This window comes from Artibeus jamaicensis, unplaced genomic scaffold, assembly GCF_021234435.1.
Source record: "Artibeus jamaicensis isolate MK-2021 breed Jamaican fruit bat unplaced genomic scaffold, CSHL_Jam_final contig_507, whole genome shotgun sequence".
In the NCBI taxonomy this organism is placed as follows: Eukaryota; Metazoa; Chordata; class Mammalia; order Chiroptera; family Phyllostomidae; genus Artibeus; species Artibeus jamaicensis.
The window spans coordinates 320106-335651 of NW_026521864.1; the positions used below are offsets into that span (position 1 = coordinate 320106).

General features: G+C 40.4%; 1 protein-coding gene across 1 annotated transcript in view; it reads right to left on the bottom strand.

The window, feature by feature from the left end:
• Positions 1-4919: 4919 nt before the first annotated feature.
• Positions 4920-15546, bottom strand: part of LOC128627977 (lysine-specific demethylase 5D-like) — a 112969-nt gene continuing 102342 nt past the window's right edge. The window contains 18 exon segments of the mRNA XM_053668800.1: positions 4920-5052; positions 5054-5247; positions 5341-5543; positions 5665-5742; positions 6017-6620; positions 6783-6920; positions 7060-7239; positions 7647-7815; positions 8234-8320; positions 8322-8586; positions 9243-9325; positions 12364-12511; positions 12621-12769; positions 12822-12988; positions 12990-13007; positions 13285-13414; positions 13416-13477; positions 13595-13714. Of these exon segments, the coding sequence (XP_053524775.1) occupies positions 4920-5052; positions 5054-5247; positions 5341-5543; positions 5665-5742; positions 6017-6620; positions 6783-6920; positions 7060-7239; positions 7647-7815; positions 8234-8320; positions 8322-8586; positions 9243-9325; positions 12364-12511; positions 12621-12769; positions 12822-12988; positions 12990-13007; positions 13285-13414; positions 13416-13477; positions 13595-13714 (2928 nt within the window).

Consider the following 15546-nt stretch of genomic DNA (forward strand, 5'->3'; position numbering starts at 1 on the left):
AAAATGTTCATACTGCCCCTGGCTTGTGTAGCTCAGAGGACTGAGTGTGCGGCTGTGAACCAAACAACCGTGATTCAATTTCCAGTCAGGGCATATGCCTGGGTGGCAGGCTAGTTCCCAGCAGGGGACACATGAGAGGAAACCATACACTGATATTTCTCTCCCTCTCTCGTCCCTTCACCTCTAAAGATAAATAAAAAAAATATTTTTAAAAAAGTCCATACTACCCAAAGCCACTTATAGATTCAGTGCAATCCCTTTTAAACTACCAATGACATAGTTGACAAATAGAGAATGAATATTTCAGAAATTTATATGGAACCATAAATAACCCTGAATAGCTGCAGCAATTTTGAGAAATAAGAACAAGGTAGAAAGGCTCACAATACCTTATATCAAACTGTATTTTAAACCCACTGTAATCAAAATAGCTTGGTACTGGCATAAAAACAGGCTCATGAACCAATGGAACAGAAGAGAGCCTAAAAATAAACACAACTCTCTGTGGTCAATTAATATTTGACAAAGAAAGAAAAAGCATAAAATGGTGTAAAACTAGTGTCTTCAACAAATGGTGTTGGAGGAGCTGGACAGCTACATGCAAAAAAAATGAAACTTGAGCACCAATTTCCATCATACATGAAACTAAATTCAAAGTGGACAAAATACTTAAATATAAGTCATTACACCATAAAAGTCTTTCAGGTTTAGAACATAGGCAGGAAAATCTCAGATATTCCAAGTAGTGGTATATTCACTGATATGTGCACTAGAGCAAGGAACATAAAGGAAAGAATAAACAAATGGGATCTCATCAAAATAAAAAAGCTTTTCCATGGCTAAAGAAAAGAGTATGAAAATGAAAAGAGAACCAACCATTTGGGAAAACATATTTGCAAGGCTATCAGATGATTTCTCAAAAGAAACCTTACAGTCAAGAGGGGCTGGAAAGAAGTATTTGAAGTCATTAAAGATAAGGATCTACATCCAAGATGATTCTATTCAGCAAATCTATAATTTAGAATGGAAGGGTAAAGTGCTTCTCAGATAAGGTGAAGTTAAAGGAAATCATCATCACCAAGTTCTTATTATATGAAACATTGAAGGGACTTATCTAAGAAAGAGAAGATAAAAATATGAATAAAATGACAACTAACTCACAACTATTAACAAATGAATCTAAAAGAAAAGAAAAACAACAAAAACTAAGCAAACCACTAGAACAAAAGAATCAGAGAAATGGACATCACAGAGAGGGAGGTCAGTGGGGAGGGGAAGGGAAAAAATAGAGGGAAAAGGATACAGGGAAGAAGTAGCATAATTCATAGGTACAAAATAGATGGGGAAAGATAAAAATGGTGTAGGAAACAGAGGACTCAAAGAACTTGTATGTACAACACATGAACATGAACTAAGGGGATAGGAGATGCTGAAGAATTGGGGGGTCAGAGTGGAGAGGGGACAAAGAGGGGAAAACTGTAATAGCATAATCAATAAAAATACTTAAAAAAGAAAAAACTATGGTACATTTACACAATGGAATACTATACATAGCAGAAAGAAATAACTCCTACTGTTGCAACAGCATAGATAGAACAGGAAAATATTATGTAAGTGAAATAAGCCAGGTGGTGAGGGACAAATACCATATGATCTCTCCTTTAAATGGCACCTAATCAACAAAAGCAAACAAGAAAGCAAAACAGAACCAGAGACATCAAAATTAAGAATAAGAGGATAGTAACCAGAGCAGGGTATAAACTGGGGGAACAGATTTCAGATAAAACTATAAAGGACACATGGACAAAACCAAAGTGGGATGGCAGGAGGGGAGGAGGGTGTAAATGGCTGGGTTTGTGGTAGTGATAAATGCAAATTTACTTGAACAATGACTCTTTTAAAAATATTAAACCAGGATAAATGAAAAAATTTCCAGAAAAATATACTCTCACAGAACTGAATGAATAAGCAGGAGGAAGCCTAAAACAGGCCAGTAAGGTGAGGAAAATGATGGAGTAATCGGGAAAGTCCTGGACCACAAAAACCCTGAATCAGATGGTTTCACAGAATTTTGCAAAACCTTTAAGAGCTAACCCCTATTCTTCCAAAAAATTCAAGACGAGAGAAGACTCTGAAACTTTTTATGAAGCCAGCATCAATCCTAATACCAAAACCATAAAAACATAACAAAGAAAGAAAACTGTAAGCCAATATCAATAATGAACTCAGACTCCAAAGTCCTCAACAAAATATTGCCTAACTATATCCAGAAACATTTGCAAGATAATAAACCCAATACATCACATACAAAAAGAAAGACAAGAATCACATAATGACATCAATAATTGCATTAAAACTATTTGAGATGTCCCTAGGAATGGGAGTGATTTTGTAAGGAAAGAGGAAGAGAAAATGCTTAAGAGTGAGGAATGAAAACCAAGCTAAGACAGAGAGAAATTAGAGACAGAAAAGAAAAAAACAGGAGATTAAAGGAAAATAAAAGAGTAGGATGACAGAGAAAAAGAATAAAGAAATATAAGCTAAGGCATGGCAAAATTAAAATCTAAGATGCAAAAAAGAGTACAAGATAGGAATCACTAAAATTATTTGAAATACAAAATGAGTGAAGTTCTAGTAACAAAGTTGCAAAAAAAAAAAAAAAAAACACCCGCAATCACTACTACCCTATGCACAACCAACAAAGACTGCTGAAGGTGGGGAGAGAATGTGGGTAATTTTAAGAGCAGGAAAAAATATGAGATAACCATCAAAAAGAAAAGTGCTTTTGTGTCACTGAATGGGAAGAAATGAATGTGGAATGTAAATGAGTTTAGCATGAGAGAAAGGAAAATTTAACATGTAAATAATGAGGAAACCAGAAGGTAAAATGGGCTAAGAGAAGGAAGGCACAAACTATGTGAATTAAAGTAAACTACAGTATAAAATCTAGTGACTAATGTATACAAACTTGATAGACAATAAATGGAACATTAGAAAGCTATGCAGGAAAATATTGCGAATCATGGAGACAATCATTTTTTTTTTTTGTCTCGACAACATCTAGTATTTACTACTGTTTTCTTCTTTCTGGATCCACCTCTGCTGATGTCAGATGGTGACCCTGACCTTAGGCACCTGTCCAAGACTTCCAGAGATCTGCTGTATGTGGCTAACACTTTTGTATGTCAATCTAGTCAATCTGCACTGAGCTGTCAGACTTAAACACCACAGAGAAAGGGCAAAGACCCTCCTGGCATCAGAGTTGTTGTTTCCTCAGACTGCTGCCTCTCAGAGGAGAGTGGTCTGCCTGAGGAGTATAGCTGCTAACTCAGCAAAAGGATCCCCTCCAGTTCTCTCCCCAAAGCTGCCATACCCAGTCTCTCTTCAGGTGTGTCTAGATACACTGAGCACACCATTGCTGGCATGCAGGGTAAGTGGCTGTAAATGAAAATTTGCACACAGACCTTAAAATGGTGTTTGTGTCTCCAGCCATTGGTCTCTGTCAGAGAGCAACCCTGCTGCTTTTCACTGCTAGTTGTTATCTGACTTTCTAGGCTCTGGTGCTCTAGGGTAGGGATACAAGGTTAGGGTTTACACACCATACTTCTCAGAGGGTCCAATTAGCCGTTTAATTATCCCTATGGCATTGCTATCTATGGACACCCAGCCAGTACTCTGAAGTCTCCACTGAAGTCCTTACCAGTCTGGTTGTGCTGAAGCAGATTGTCTGTCTGAGGTTATATGGCTTCTCTCATGCTACCATTCAATTACTTGTTCCAGGCAATATCTCCACATTTTAGTTGTAACTCTAGGTCAGTCCTGGGTGGAACGTAGTGTGACTTCTATTCACTCCTCTGTTATCTTGTACCTCTTACATTTCTTAAGTTCAGCCTTCTCTGCTGTATCACAACAAGTGAAAATGACCTGGCTGGTGTAGCTCAGTAGGTTGAACTCAGGCCTAAGAACCAGAGGATTGCAGTTCAATTCCCAGTCAGGGCACATGCCTAGGTTGCAGGCCAGTCCTGGCAGGGGATGCACGAGAGGCAACCATACATTGATATTTCTCTCCCTCTCTCCTTTCCTTCCCCTCTAAAAATAAATAAATTAAAAAAAATAAAAAAGTGCAAATGAGATGCACAATTGTCAAACACAGGTGTGTTATTTTTGACAAAAGAAACTGAATTACAAATGGACATCAGCTGGAAAAAGGAAGTTCTTGCTCTATGCTTTTTGGAATTAACAGGTAATTATTTTTAAATAAGTGAACCAAGGTGAAAAAAACATGAGGTAGACCCTGGCTGGTGTATCTCAGTGGATTGAGCTTGGGCCTGCGAACCAGACAATTGCGGTTTGATTCCCAGTCAGGGCACATGCCTAGGTTGCAGGCCAGTTCCCAGTAAGGGACACATGAAAGGCAACCATACATTGATGTTTATCTCCCTCTCTCCTTCCCTTCCCCACTAAAGACAAATAAATAAAATCTTATAAAAACAAACAAACAAACAAAAAACATGAGGTAGAAAGAAGATCCAGTAATTCTTGAAACCCCTAAGAATTTCAATAAATAAATAAGAAAAAACCAAAATGCAATAAAGTGTGTTTGGTGGGGGGTGTATAAGATACATTTACCTTTTGCAGTTTTATGTGCCTCAGTCTAACACAAAACTGGCTTAAGAAATCACTCACTCTATGTTGTTTCCAGTAATGCTGCTGCAAAAGGCTTCTGGAAAGCAATACTGGGTAAGATCTACAGGAAGTGAGCTTAAAACATTGCCTTTAAGAGTTAGGTAGGGTACTGAGTACTCTGAAGGGACAGATTCTCAATGGGAAAGAAGGTCCAGGACCTAGAAAGGCTCAGGATTCAATAAAATTAAAAACAAACAAACAAAAAACAATAACAAATCTTTCTTGTGTTGCTGTCACAGCTCGTGCTGCTGAAGACAGGACAAGTGTATCAAAGGTGTTAAAGTAAGAAAAGAGGTGGTGGGACCAGAATTCTTTTGTCCTAAATTATTCTGGTTCCATTTCAAGATGTGACTGTGGTCTGTAGCAGGTATCTGCTTCCTCCTGAGGCTCATACTCCTCTTGACCCTGCTCAGGCTTAATTTCTGACCTCTGGGCCTTTTTTGGCTGTAGATTTTCTTGAACAAGATCCTTACTCTCTCTACCCAGATTTACTTTCCACTGCCATCACTTCTCTAATGCCTGGACTCTTGTCCAACTTCCTTGATGCTCATGATTTCCCACCTACAATCATACACAGACAAGCATAAAGAAGTTCTTGGCCAGTGGTTAGTCCTGTGCTTCCTGCCTGCTTTGCCATGAGCCACACTGCCTTACCTCCAGAAGTGTATGGATCAATTTCAGGTCTGGAGACCGTCCAGCCTGCAACAGCTGCCAGATGCTATAGTTTTCATCCAGAGTCACCTCAAGCAAATCGCCCTCCAACATCTAGAGTTCCTCTAGAGTGGCCCGGGTTTCTTCAGGAAGGTCTAATACAGGGCCAGTCAATTGTGGTAACAATGATGACAGTGGCCCCAGGTCTAGAAGGTTATGATAACAGGATTTGTTAGAGGCTGTCTCTGGTTGTATCGCAAAGACAGAAAGGACTATCATAGGTCCCTTGTGTTGCTCAGTCAATAGTCTGCCCATACTAAGACTTACTAATTTTCATTACAAACTGTGCTAGGGCTCCCTTCTCAGGACCGGTCATCTTGTCTTTGTTCTCCAACAACCCTTGCACTTGTAAAAGAAAGCAGGAATGTGTAGCAATAATAGAAGAATTAAGCAGTAGTTTTTGCCTCTGGGGCCCAACTTTGGAACTCTTCTACCTTCTGCAGGAGAAATGCAGACACAGATTGAAAGCAAGAATAGTCCAGAGAGCTGAACAGGATGGAGAGAATGAGGCAAGGAGGATGGACAAAAGGAGACTGAAAATTAAGAGGATAGGTATAACTAAAACATAAATAGGAGTAGTGTCAGAAAATACAATTTAATGTCAAGAGCAGGGCTGCACAATTTACCTTAGGCAAATCCTTCTCACTGCCTTTTCTGAGACACTCAGATGCATGGACTGAAGGATAGGTAGAGTCCTCAGGCATGGGATCAGACTGGAGCTGCTGGTGAACTTTGGAGAGCTGCCCCAACAGAGTCATTAAATTTTTAGAAGCCACAGCCTGCCTGGCATGCCCTTGCCAGCCAATGGCTCTCTCTGTGAAGCACTGTAGGGCCTCACCCTCAGGCAGATGCACAGGCAGTCTCTGCAGAGCTACCAGCAGTGCTGGTATAGTCTCCAGGCGTGGGTGCCGTGGGCACACACACATTGGACACAGAAATTTGGTGTTCCACTCCCACCAGGCCAGTGGAGAGGATGAGGTAGAACTGAATTATAGAGAGCTGAATAGGTTGGGTATGGAAACACACCACCCATGAAACCAGTCCTGGCACATGTCACACTGTAGAGCTCCCACCAAAGCCAGCACCTGCCCCCACACACAAATGGAAGTTGCAGAGGAGACTGTGACTGATGATGCCAGTGGATAGGGCTTCATGGAGTTGGTGCAATAGAACTTCAGGATACCTTCCTTTTCCTTCTGTTCTTCCTCCTTGAAAGCCACTGTCTGTCATGACCAGGATAGGAGAAAAAGAGGTCAGGAGGAGCTGACCCTTCTCTAGTTCCTTTAACACCCTACTCCCAAATTAGAAGCAAGCAGTCTGCCCATGGTTACCCAGATACTTTCCATCCCCAGACTTTTCTCCTCATCTAGGCCCAAAGCCCTTACCATAAAGCCTGAGTCACTGAAAGCCTGTACAGACAATTGTAGCAGCTCTGTGCCAGACTGTCATGATTCAAACTCCTTGTCAATCCACCAGCTGCACCTGGTGCTATCTGAGCCCACACCTACACATGGGAAGAGCACCTGAGGCAGGCAGACACAACAGAAATGACTATGATTCCTCTACCTACTTCCCTTCCCTGCATACCACAATTTCCCATGTAATCATGAGTCATCTGAAGCCGGGCTAAAGGAGAATCCATGGGTGAGGGCTGACCCTTACCTCCATCAGTGTGTAACACGAACAATTCTTCAAGAAGACCTTAGAGGCTTTTTCCTTCCAGGAGTGTCCTCTCAGTATCTGTAAAATTAGCTGCCTCAGCTCTTCCAGACTCACAGGTAGGTCTGGACCCTCAGCCACCAGGCCCTCCAGGTCATCCAAGCATGGATAGTGATCAGCATTCTGAGATAGGGACAATAAAAATCTGTTTTGTTACAGCTACAACCATTGTATCTTAAATGTGCTGAACAATTCTGAGTATCTGCAACACAGACCTACACTAGTTTGAGAAAATATAGATGACTTTCTCCCAAAATTCCTAGTTTCACGGGCTTCAGAAAAATTCCACTTAAAAGGCCAGTTACATGGCATGCTTTGTTTCATCTGGCTCCCTCCTGACAATGTCTGCTCAGTGCTGGACCCATTAATCTCTCTATACTTCCTGTTAATCCTAATATCCACAGTTCCTTCATAAGTATCCCCAACCTGCTGCCTATACTTTTCAACCAAAACCAACTAAGTTACAAAGTAAAACTGCCTTTCTTCTGGTTGTACACCAACAGTAGGAAAGTAGAAAACAAGATTCTCACTTGGATCTCATCCACATCAGCTATCCATGCCTGTGCCTTAGTCAGAGCCTCTTTGAGTGCCTGGATATTAGGCAGAATTATCCAGGAATATTAGGCAGAATTCCTGGAACAGGAATTATTTTCTGCCTCACGAATTATGGTTTTCAATGTCGCTGGTGGATATTTCTGCCTAAACATATTGGAAGAAAGAGAAATCCATCCTTAAAATGTTACACATACACAGGCATGTTTTTGGTCCTGTTTCCTTGCCAAAGACATAGGACTATAAAATCTTCAATAAAGTGAGTGGGCAGTAATTGCTGAGGTCACAGGAACACTCTATACAGTGAAGCAGACATGCAAGTCACTTGTTATTCAGTTGTCATATCTGTCACCTGAGAAGTCAGTGTAAGAATATATTCCTAATTACTATTTTTACATAGTAGGAATATAAATAGGACTGCATAAAATGGTAACACCACTTCTTCATAGTTTAGCACATGCCTGGGTGTCTGGTGCCAATGTAACTATTAAAGTCATATACAGGGTGATTTACAAACTCTGAGGACTGGACTCTGGGCACATATGGGAGAAAGGCTAGGACCTACCTGGAATCCAGGCAGAAATGGGCCTTTTCTTCCCAGCGTTCTGCAATGGTCAGCAGCTCCCAAAGCTCAAGCCAGGCCTTGTCCAGAAGGGCTGGAGGCTACCTTGGTGCCAATAACCAACAGCCTTTGCGTAATAACTAGAGAGCCCTTTTGAGCTGTAGGGGCCACTGCTTGCTTCACTTCTAGCCATTGTGCCTGTTCCACCCATCTCTGGAGTTGATTAGCTTCAGATACCTCCACACCTACCTGCTGCCCTCTCTCTAACAGAGTCTGCAGCAGATCTAGACTGGGTGGTCGTGAGGCCAGAGCCTTCCTAGCCTCAGCTTGGTAGGCCTCCACTTGATCCAAGATATCTTGCAGAAATACAGGGTAAAGAACACATTTAGGCATCTGGACAATCAACTACCCAACCGTGATCTGCTCATCATCTCACATACACATACATTGTTGACTTACACTTAGTTTCAGCTGTGCCCTATGATAGGATATGCTTGGTATGAACAAAGATCCTATATTTATATAAACTGCTTTTCTTTTAATTATCTGAACTTTATTTTTCCAGATATACTTTATAGCATCTTGTCTTTTCGGACTTCTTGAGACTGAAGTTTGAAAAAGAACCCCCCTAAAGCCATAAAATTCTACAATCTCAAAAGTCATTATTTTAAATATCATATTTTATGACAGTTAACTTTGTTTGGAAGACTCTCCCCTTCTATTTTATGCTATTACATCAGTCAATATTGCATTCCTATCTTTGCAGCTTATAAAAAGGTCATATTATAAGGACCTACTTAAAACAATCACGTTCTCAAAGTTTCTATTGTCTCAGACTTGGCTAGTACGTCTGAACAAAAATGCAATCTTATTAGGCTCATCTTCACCTTGACATCCCCAGTCTGATCCATGGCACAGGGCAATCTGCTCATCTGCTCAAGAAGGGCCCACAGCTGTGTCAGGGTCAGTTGTGGTGAATCAATCACATATGAGTCAGGGAGAAAGGACTCACTAAGTGAATTTCCGAGGTCATACTTCATGCATTCAATACCCTTATTTCCCCTCAATGATGTAGTAGTTATCTCCAAAGAACATCTACATTCAGGAACTGTGAACCAGAATGAACCAGTATAAACCAGTATGTTAAGGTGCCCATCAGTAAATGAATGGATCAAAAAATCATGGTACATATACACAATGGAATTCTATGCAGCAGAGAGAAAGAAGGAGCTACTACCCTTTGCAACAACATGGATGGAACTGGAAAGCATTATGCTGAGTGAAATAGGCCAGGCACTGAAGAACAAATACCATATGGTCTCTCCTTTGACAGGAAGCTAAACAATAAAACAAACAAGCAAACAGAATAAAAACAAAGGCACTGAAATAGAGAACAAATGGGCAGCGACCAGAGGGGAGAGGGAAGGGAATTTAAGGGGAAAAATGGGGAGGGATTTTGAGGAACAAGTATGAAAGACACAGGGATGAGGACTGGGGTGAGGAATGGGAGGGAGGGGGGAGACGGGGCAGGGGGGGTGGGAAGGGAGAAATAGATTTAAAAAATGTACTTGAAAAATAACTAAATAAAATTTATAAAAAAGGAAAAACTGGCAAAATATATAGATGATATTTCACCCAAAGAAGAGAAATATGATGATGTGAAGAAATAAATTTAAAATAAAACTAAAAAAAAAGATGACTGAAGACTTGAGAACATTTTACATAAGATACCATGGTAACAGTTGGTAAGAGACGATACCAGAGAAAGACAATCAAACATCCTCAGGAAAACAGTATAAAGTGAGTTTTTTTAGATAAGAAGAAAATAATACAGCCTTCCCTTTGAGAGAATGAAAATGTCTGTGAGATGGCCCTTATACAGCTCTTATTTTGTATAGAGATGTAAGTTAAGATGTATAAGGAGATCAAAATAAGGAAATGAGACTTTACAAAAGCAACTAGCCAGCAGGACATCATAGTAGTACCTTTCACGGTGAGGTTAAACGTAATACATTTATTTAACTGGAGTGACCACAAGAATTTTTTTAAGCAAAACACATGGAAGAATTAAGCAGCACAGTGTTGTGTGATGATATAACAATAGATACTCAAATAAATATAAGAGCTCATTGTGGAACAGTCTATGTGATGATAAGTTTTAGGATATACTCTTTGAATGTAATTGCTAGAACAAATGAGGCCAACAGGTTGAAGGGATGACAACTTGAGATAGATAATCACTGTATAAGTATTAAAAGCTTAAGGCCACCTGATATGACCATCACCAGGTCAACATGGGAAAGTTTGAATTTCCTCTGCACAGAGCTCCTATATGAAAAGGTAACTCACTGCTACCATCTTTACTTTTTAAAGACAAAATGGTTAGTAAATACATAATATACAGATGATGTATTATAGAACTTTACACCTGAAACCTGTATAATTTTATGAATCAATGTCACTCCAGTGAACTAATTTTTTAAAATAAAATACAAGCAACAACAACGATAAACAGAGAGAGGAATACAAGGACCCAAGAACAATTCACTGTACTTATTGGAAGTTTACCATGTAATGAAACTACTGTATCAAGTTGGGAAAAATGATTTAATGAATGGCTTGAGGACAATTCACTATTGTTATAAAAAATAAACTTCATTCAGAAAATATACTGCAAATATATTTTGAAACTATAATAAAAACTGAAAAACTCTGAAGAAGTATATTTTTACACTATCAGTTTTATCAGCTGATGAAAAAGAAGGGATGGAAAGTACATAAAGAGTGTTCTGATAATTTTTACCATGAAATGTTTTCCAGGACAAAGGAGTTGCTGAAGCAAAAGATGTGATGATCACTGTACACTTAGTGATAGGAGAACTGGGTAAATTCAGTAGTGGAAGCTTTGAGGATAGCCACTGGTCTGAATTACAAAGCCTGTTTGTTAGTCCTTATGGCTGAGCGGAGGTGTACAAAGTGACTGTTAACTAAGGGTGGAGAAAATCCCTTGATCATTATAAGTAAAACAGTTTTTTTGTCTGCTTTTTAAAAAATATCTGATAAATAAAGCATACATATGTGTATGTATATGTATACATACATATATATGTATGTGTGTATGTGTATATATATACATATATATGTATACACACACATATATATACACACACACACATATATGTATTTTCTTTAATCCAGACAGCAGCCAAGTTCTGGCCAAAGGTAAGGAAGGAGAATGAGGGCAAAAACAAAGGGAAGGAACAAGTCAAGGAATATATGTGAATGAACATAAGGACATAGACAATAGATTGGGGATTGGCCATGGGAGGCAGGGTGAGGTGAGAGGAGGGTAAGGAGGGAGAACTGGGACAATGGTAATAGAATAATAAAAAAAATAAACATAAGTAAAAATTCTTAAGAATTTCTTAAAATCTGACTTTGACATTGTGATTAGCAAATGCTGTTCTACCTCTATCTGAAATTTATAAAACATATGTATATTATCACTCCCTTGATTTTTCAGCCAGAAAGCCAGATGTATCTATTATGATACACATATGACAAGCAGTAAGTAAGGAAAATGTGAGAATTTCACTTTAATACACATAGGCAAAAATGAATTTTGTGGAAATCCTGATGCCTGAATACTTTTATGAAGTTTGCCTAGCAAGAATGTCAGGACTGCAATTCTATCCCATCTTCACCCCCAGTGTTGTTCATGGTGGAAGTCTGAACTATAAGCAGTTCTCAGATATAGTTCAGGTTCCGTTCCAGACAACTGCAATAAAGTATCCTAATAAAGCAACTCATCATCTTGTTGCCTGGTAGAGGGTTTTGCTCTCAATTTGTAAAAACACAACACTCATGAAGCAAAGTGAAGTGCCATGAAGGGGAGATACGCCTCTGCATGCTATGTTTGAAATTTCCTATTCTCAGTGTCTTCAAGTTTTATTATATTGTTTTCATATTTATCTTGCCATTCTCACTATCTTCAACTACATTACCAATTTAAGTCTGGTCACCAATATGGGCATATATTACTTATTACCTTTTGTTAGGCACATTACTTATGAGTTACCCTCTTTTTAATCCATTTTTACATAGTGCCACCCCTTTTTGCCCTTCTAACATACCTAGCCTCTTGACCACTGACCAACCCCAGGACTTGGGAGACACAAGCTTCTGCCTCATTCAGACAGTTCTTCAATTGCTGAAGCAGCTCACTGTTTGGAAATTGTTTCTTATGGGCTTCAGACTCCAGTGTCCTTAGCTCTTCAAAGCCTGGAGACAGAGTAAAAGTTGAAGTGCTACCAAAAAGTGGAGGAATAAGGCTGAAAATACTAACAAAAAAACAGCCTGCCCATGGACCTTTCCATTTATCATCACCAACTGCATTTCTGGCCATCCTCCACATCTAAGGCCACTCATACTCTGTTGGCCCAAGAGTCAAAGGACTCAGCCTAAACCTCTAGTTTATGCAGTGTGATGGGTAGCTCATCCAGGTTTGTGATACCTGGTAAAAATGGGTAAGAAAAACATCTGGCCCAGCATTGTAACTCCCGTGTCCTCTAAAAGTAGGCCCCATGCTCACCGTAGGTCCTGTTGGCTACTTGGGCACTTGCAGAGGTCACTGTTGTGGCAAAGGCAGACAAGTCCACCTGGGTAGTTGTAGCAGGCTAGAGCCAATAGGAAGCATGTTGTCTTACACTTCATGCAGTGGCACTCATCATTGGGGAGCAGCTCGAAAGCCTCTCTCTCATTCAGCCTCCGTGATGCCCTGGGGGTGGTTCAACCCACATATACTGTAAAGACTAGGAGCAGGGATATGGACACCCCACCTCAGCCAACACTGAGCCTGGCTATGGACTCAGCCTTGTAAGGATAGCTGTAGAAAAATCGGAAGAAATAAATATAAAGACATACAGTCTCTGCCTTTTCATTTCAAAATGTCTGACTTAGAGATGAGGCATAGAATACTTATTCACTTTTGACTTTGTCTCTCTACATAATTTACTTGGACTGATTTTCCACAAGTCCTAGTCAATACCACCCACCTTCTCCAACAGGGCTTTTCGTAAATGTTATTCCTACTGCACTATTATGAACATGTCCTTGTGCACAGTCATAGCCAGATTCAGATCCAACTTCTCCTGGAAAGCAGCCATTTTGCAGATAAGCTCCCTCAAGGAAGAAGCTGGAGTGCTGGAGCTGGCGATAGTGTTCAATACACTGGTGTCCAGCCAGCAGCTACAAGTAATTTGAAACAGTGTGGCTACCTGTAATTCACAGTGCTTAAGATGCTTCATAGTGAACACTACTTTTACCCCTATGTCTATCTCTAAGCCCACCACATCCCACACTTACCCGGTCAGCAGTGCAAAAGGTGACAGCCTCTGCAAAGTTGTATCCTTGGTTAAAGCCGCTGTGATAAATATGAGGGAAAGTGATGACAAATTCTTCTGCACTCTGGTTTGTGCGAACAACCTAAAAAAAAAAACAAAAAAACACCCTGGCTGGCATAGCTCAGCTGACTTGAGTGCAGGCCTGCGAACCAAAGTCTCTGGTTTGATTTCCAGTCAGGGCACACAACTGTGTTGTAGGCAAGGTTCCCCAGTAGGGGCCATGCAAGAGGCAACCACAAGTACATATTTCTCTTCCTTCTTTCTCCCTCCTTTTCCTGTCTAAAAATAAATAAAATCTTTAAAAAAGAGAGAGAAAGGGTATAAGTCACACTAATGGAATGCATAAGAATGTCTTTGAGTATTATGATACGTGAAGGGAAACCAAGAGACCTAGGCTCTATCTTTGGTATGTGTATGACTTAAAAAAGAATATGAGTGAGGTTAAAAGTAATATTCAAGGAAAAGTACAAAGAAAAAGCATGTGCAATATACAAAACAGAAATGGTCCATATACATGTGAAGAAAATTCTCAATTTCTTCAGTTAGTAAGAAATGCAAATTTACAAAAGTCAGAAATTAATACCACCATAAATAATGGAAGAGAAACTCCAGAATTTCATTCCTCTAGTAACACAATAATTAAGCTGGCAGAAAGGGTCAAAACTCATTTTCAGAACTCTAATAAAAATCACAATCTACAAGTAGCAAAATAACATTTAATAGAAAAACACAATAAAAAATTACTTCTGAATTTTCATAAAAGAGGACTGCTCACAAAAGAGCGAGGGCCCTTTGCCTGTCCTTTTCCTCAGAAAGCTGTGTCTTCCTGCATAGTGCCAGCCACAACAACCCTGAGACACAATTGTGAAATTTGGCATGACAGATTTGTCCATATTGGGCACCTTGTAATCAGGGCTGGTTTTGACTCTGGCAGAGTGCATACTGTCATCTTCAATGACCCCTTCATTAACCTCAACTACATGGTCTACGTGTTCCAGTATGTCTCTATTCAGGGCAAATTCAAAGGCACAGTCAAGTCTAAGAGCAGAAAGCTTGTCATCAGTGAAAAGCCCATCTCTGTCTCCCAGGAACGAGATCCCACCAACATCAAATGAGGTGATTATGGTGCTGAATATGCTGTGGAGTCACTACCACAGAGAAGGCTGGGGCTTACTTGGAGGGCAGCACTGGGGGGGAGTCATCACCTCTGCCCCTTCTATAGATGCCCCCATGTTTGTGATGGGTGTGAACCATGTGAAGTACGATAACTCCCTCAAGATAGGTAGCAATGCCTCCTGCACCACCTGCTGCTTGACCGCCTTGGCCAAGATCAGCATGACAGCTCTGGCATTGGGGAGTGACTCATGACCATAGTCCATACCATCACTGCCATCCAAAAGACGGGATGGAACCTCTGGAAAGGTATGGTGTGATGTCCAAGGGGCTGACCAGAGAATAAATGCTACTTTGGCTCTCTCAAGGCTGTAGGCAAGGTCATCTGTGAACTGAACAGGAACCTCACTGGCATGGCCTTCCATGTCCCTACCCACAATGTGTCAGGTATGAATCTGACCTGCCACCTAAAGAAAGCTGCCAAATATGATGACATCAGAAAGGCAGTGAAGCAGACATCAGATGGCCCTTCAAGGGTGACCTCTGTGACTTTAACAGTGATACCCTGTCTTCCACCTTTAATGGCAGAGCTGGCACTATCCTCCTTGACCACTCTGTCAAGCTCATTTTTTGCCATGAAAATAAATTTGGCTACAACTACAGGGTGGTGGACCTAATGGTTCACAAGGAGCAAATGCCTCCTGGACCACAGGATCCAGAGAGAGAAAGAGAGGTCCTTAGCTGCTGGGTAGTCCGTGTTCCAAATCAATTCCCTGAAACTCTTCTGGACTCTGCGAACAG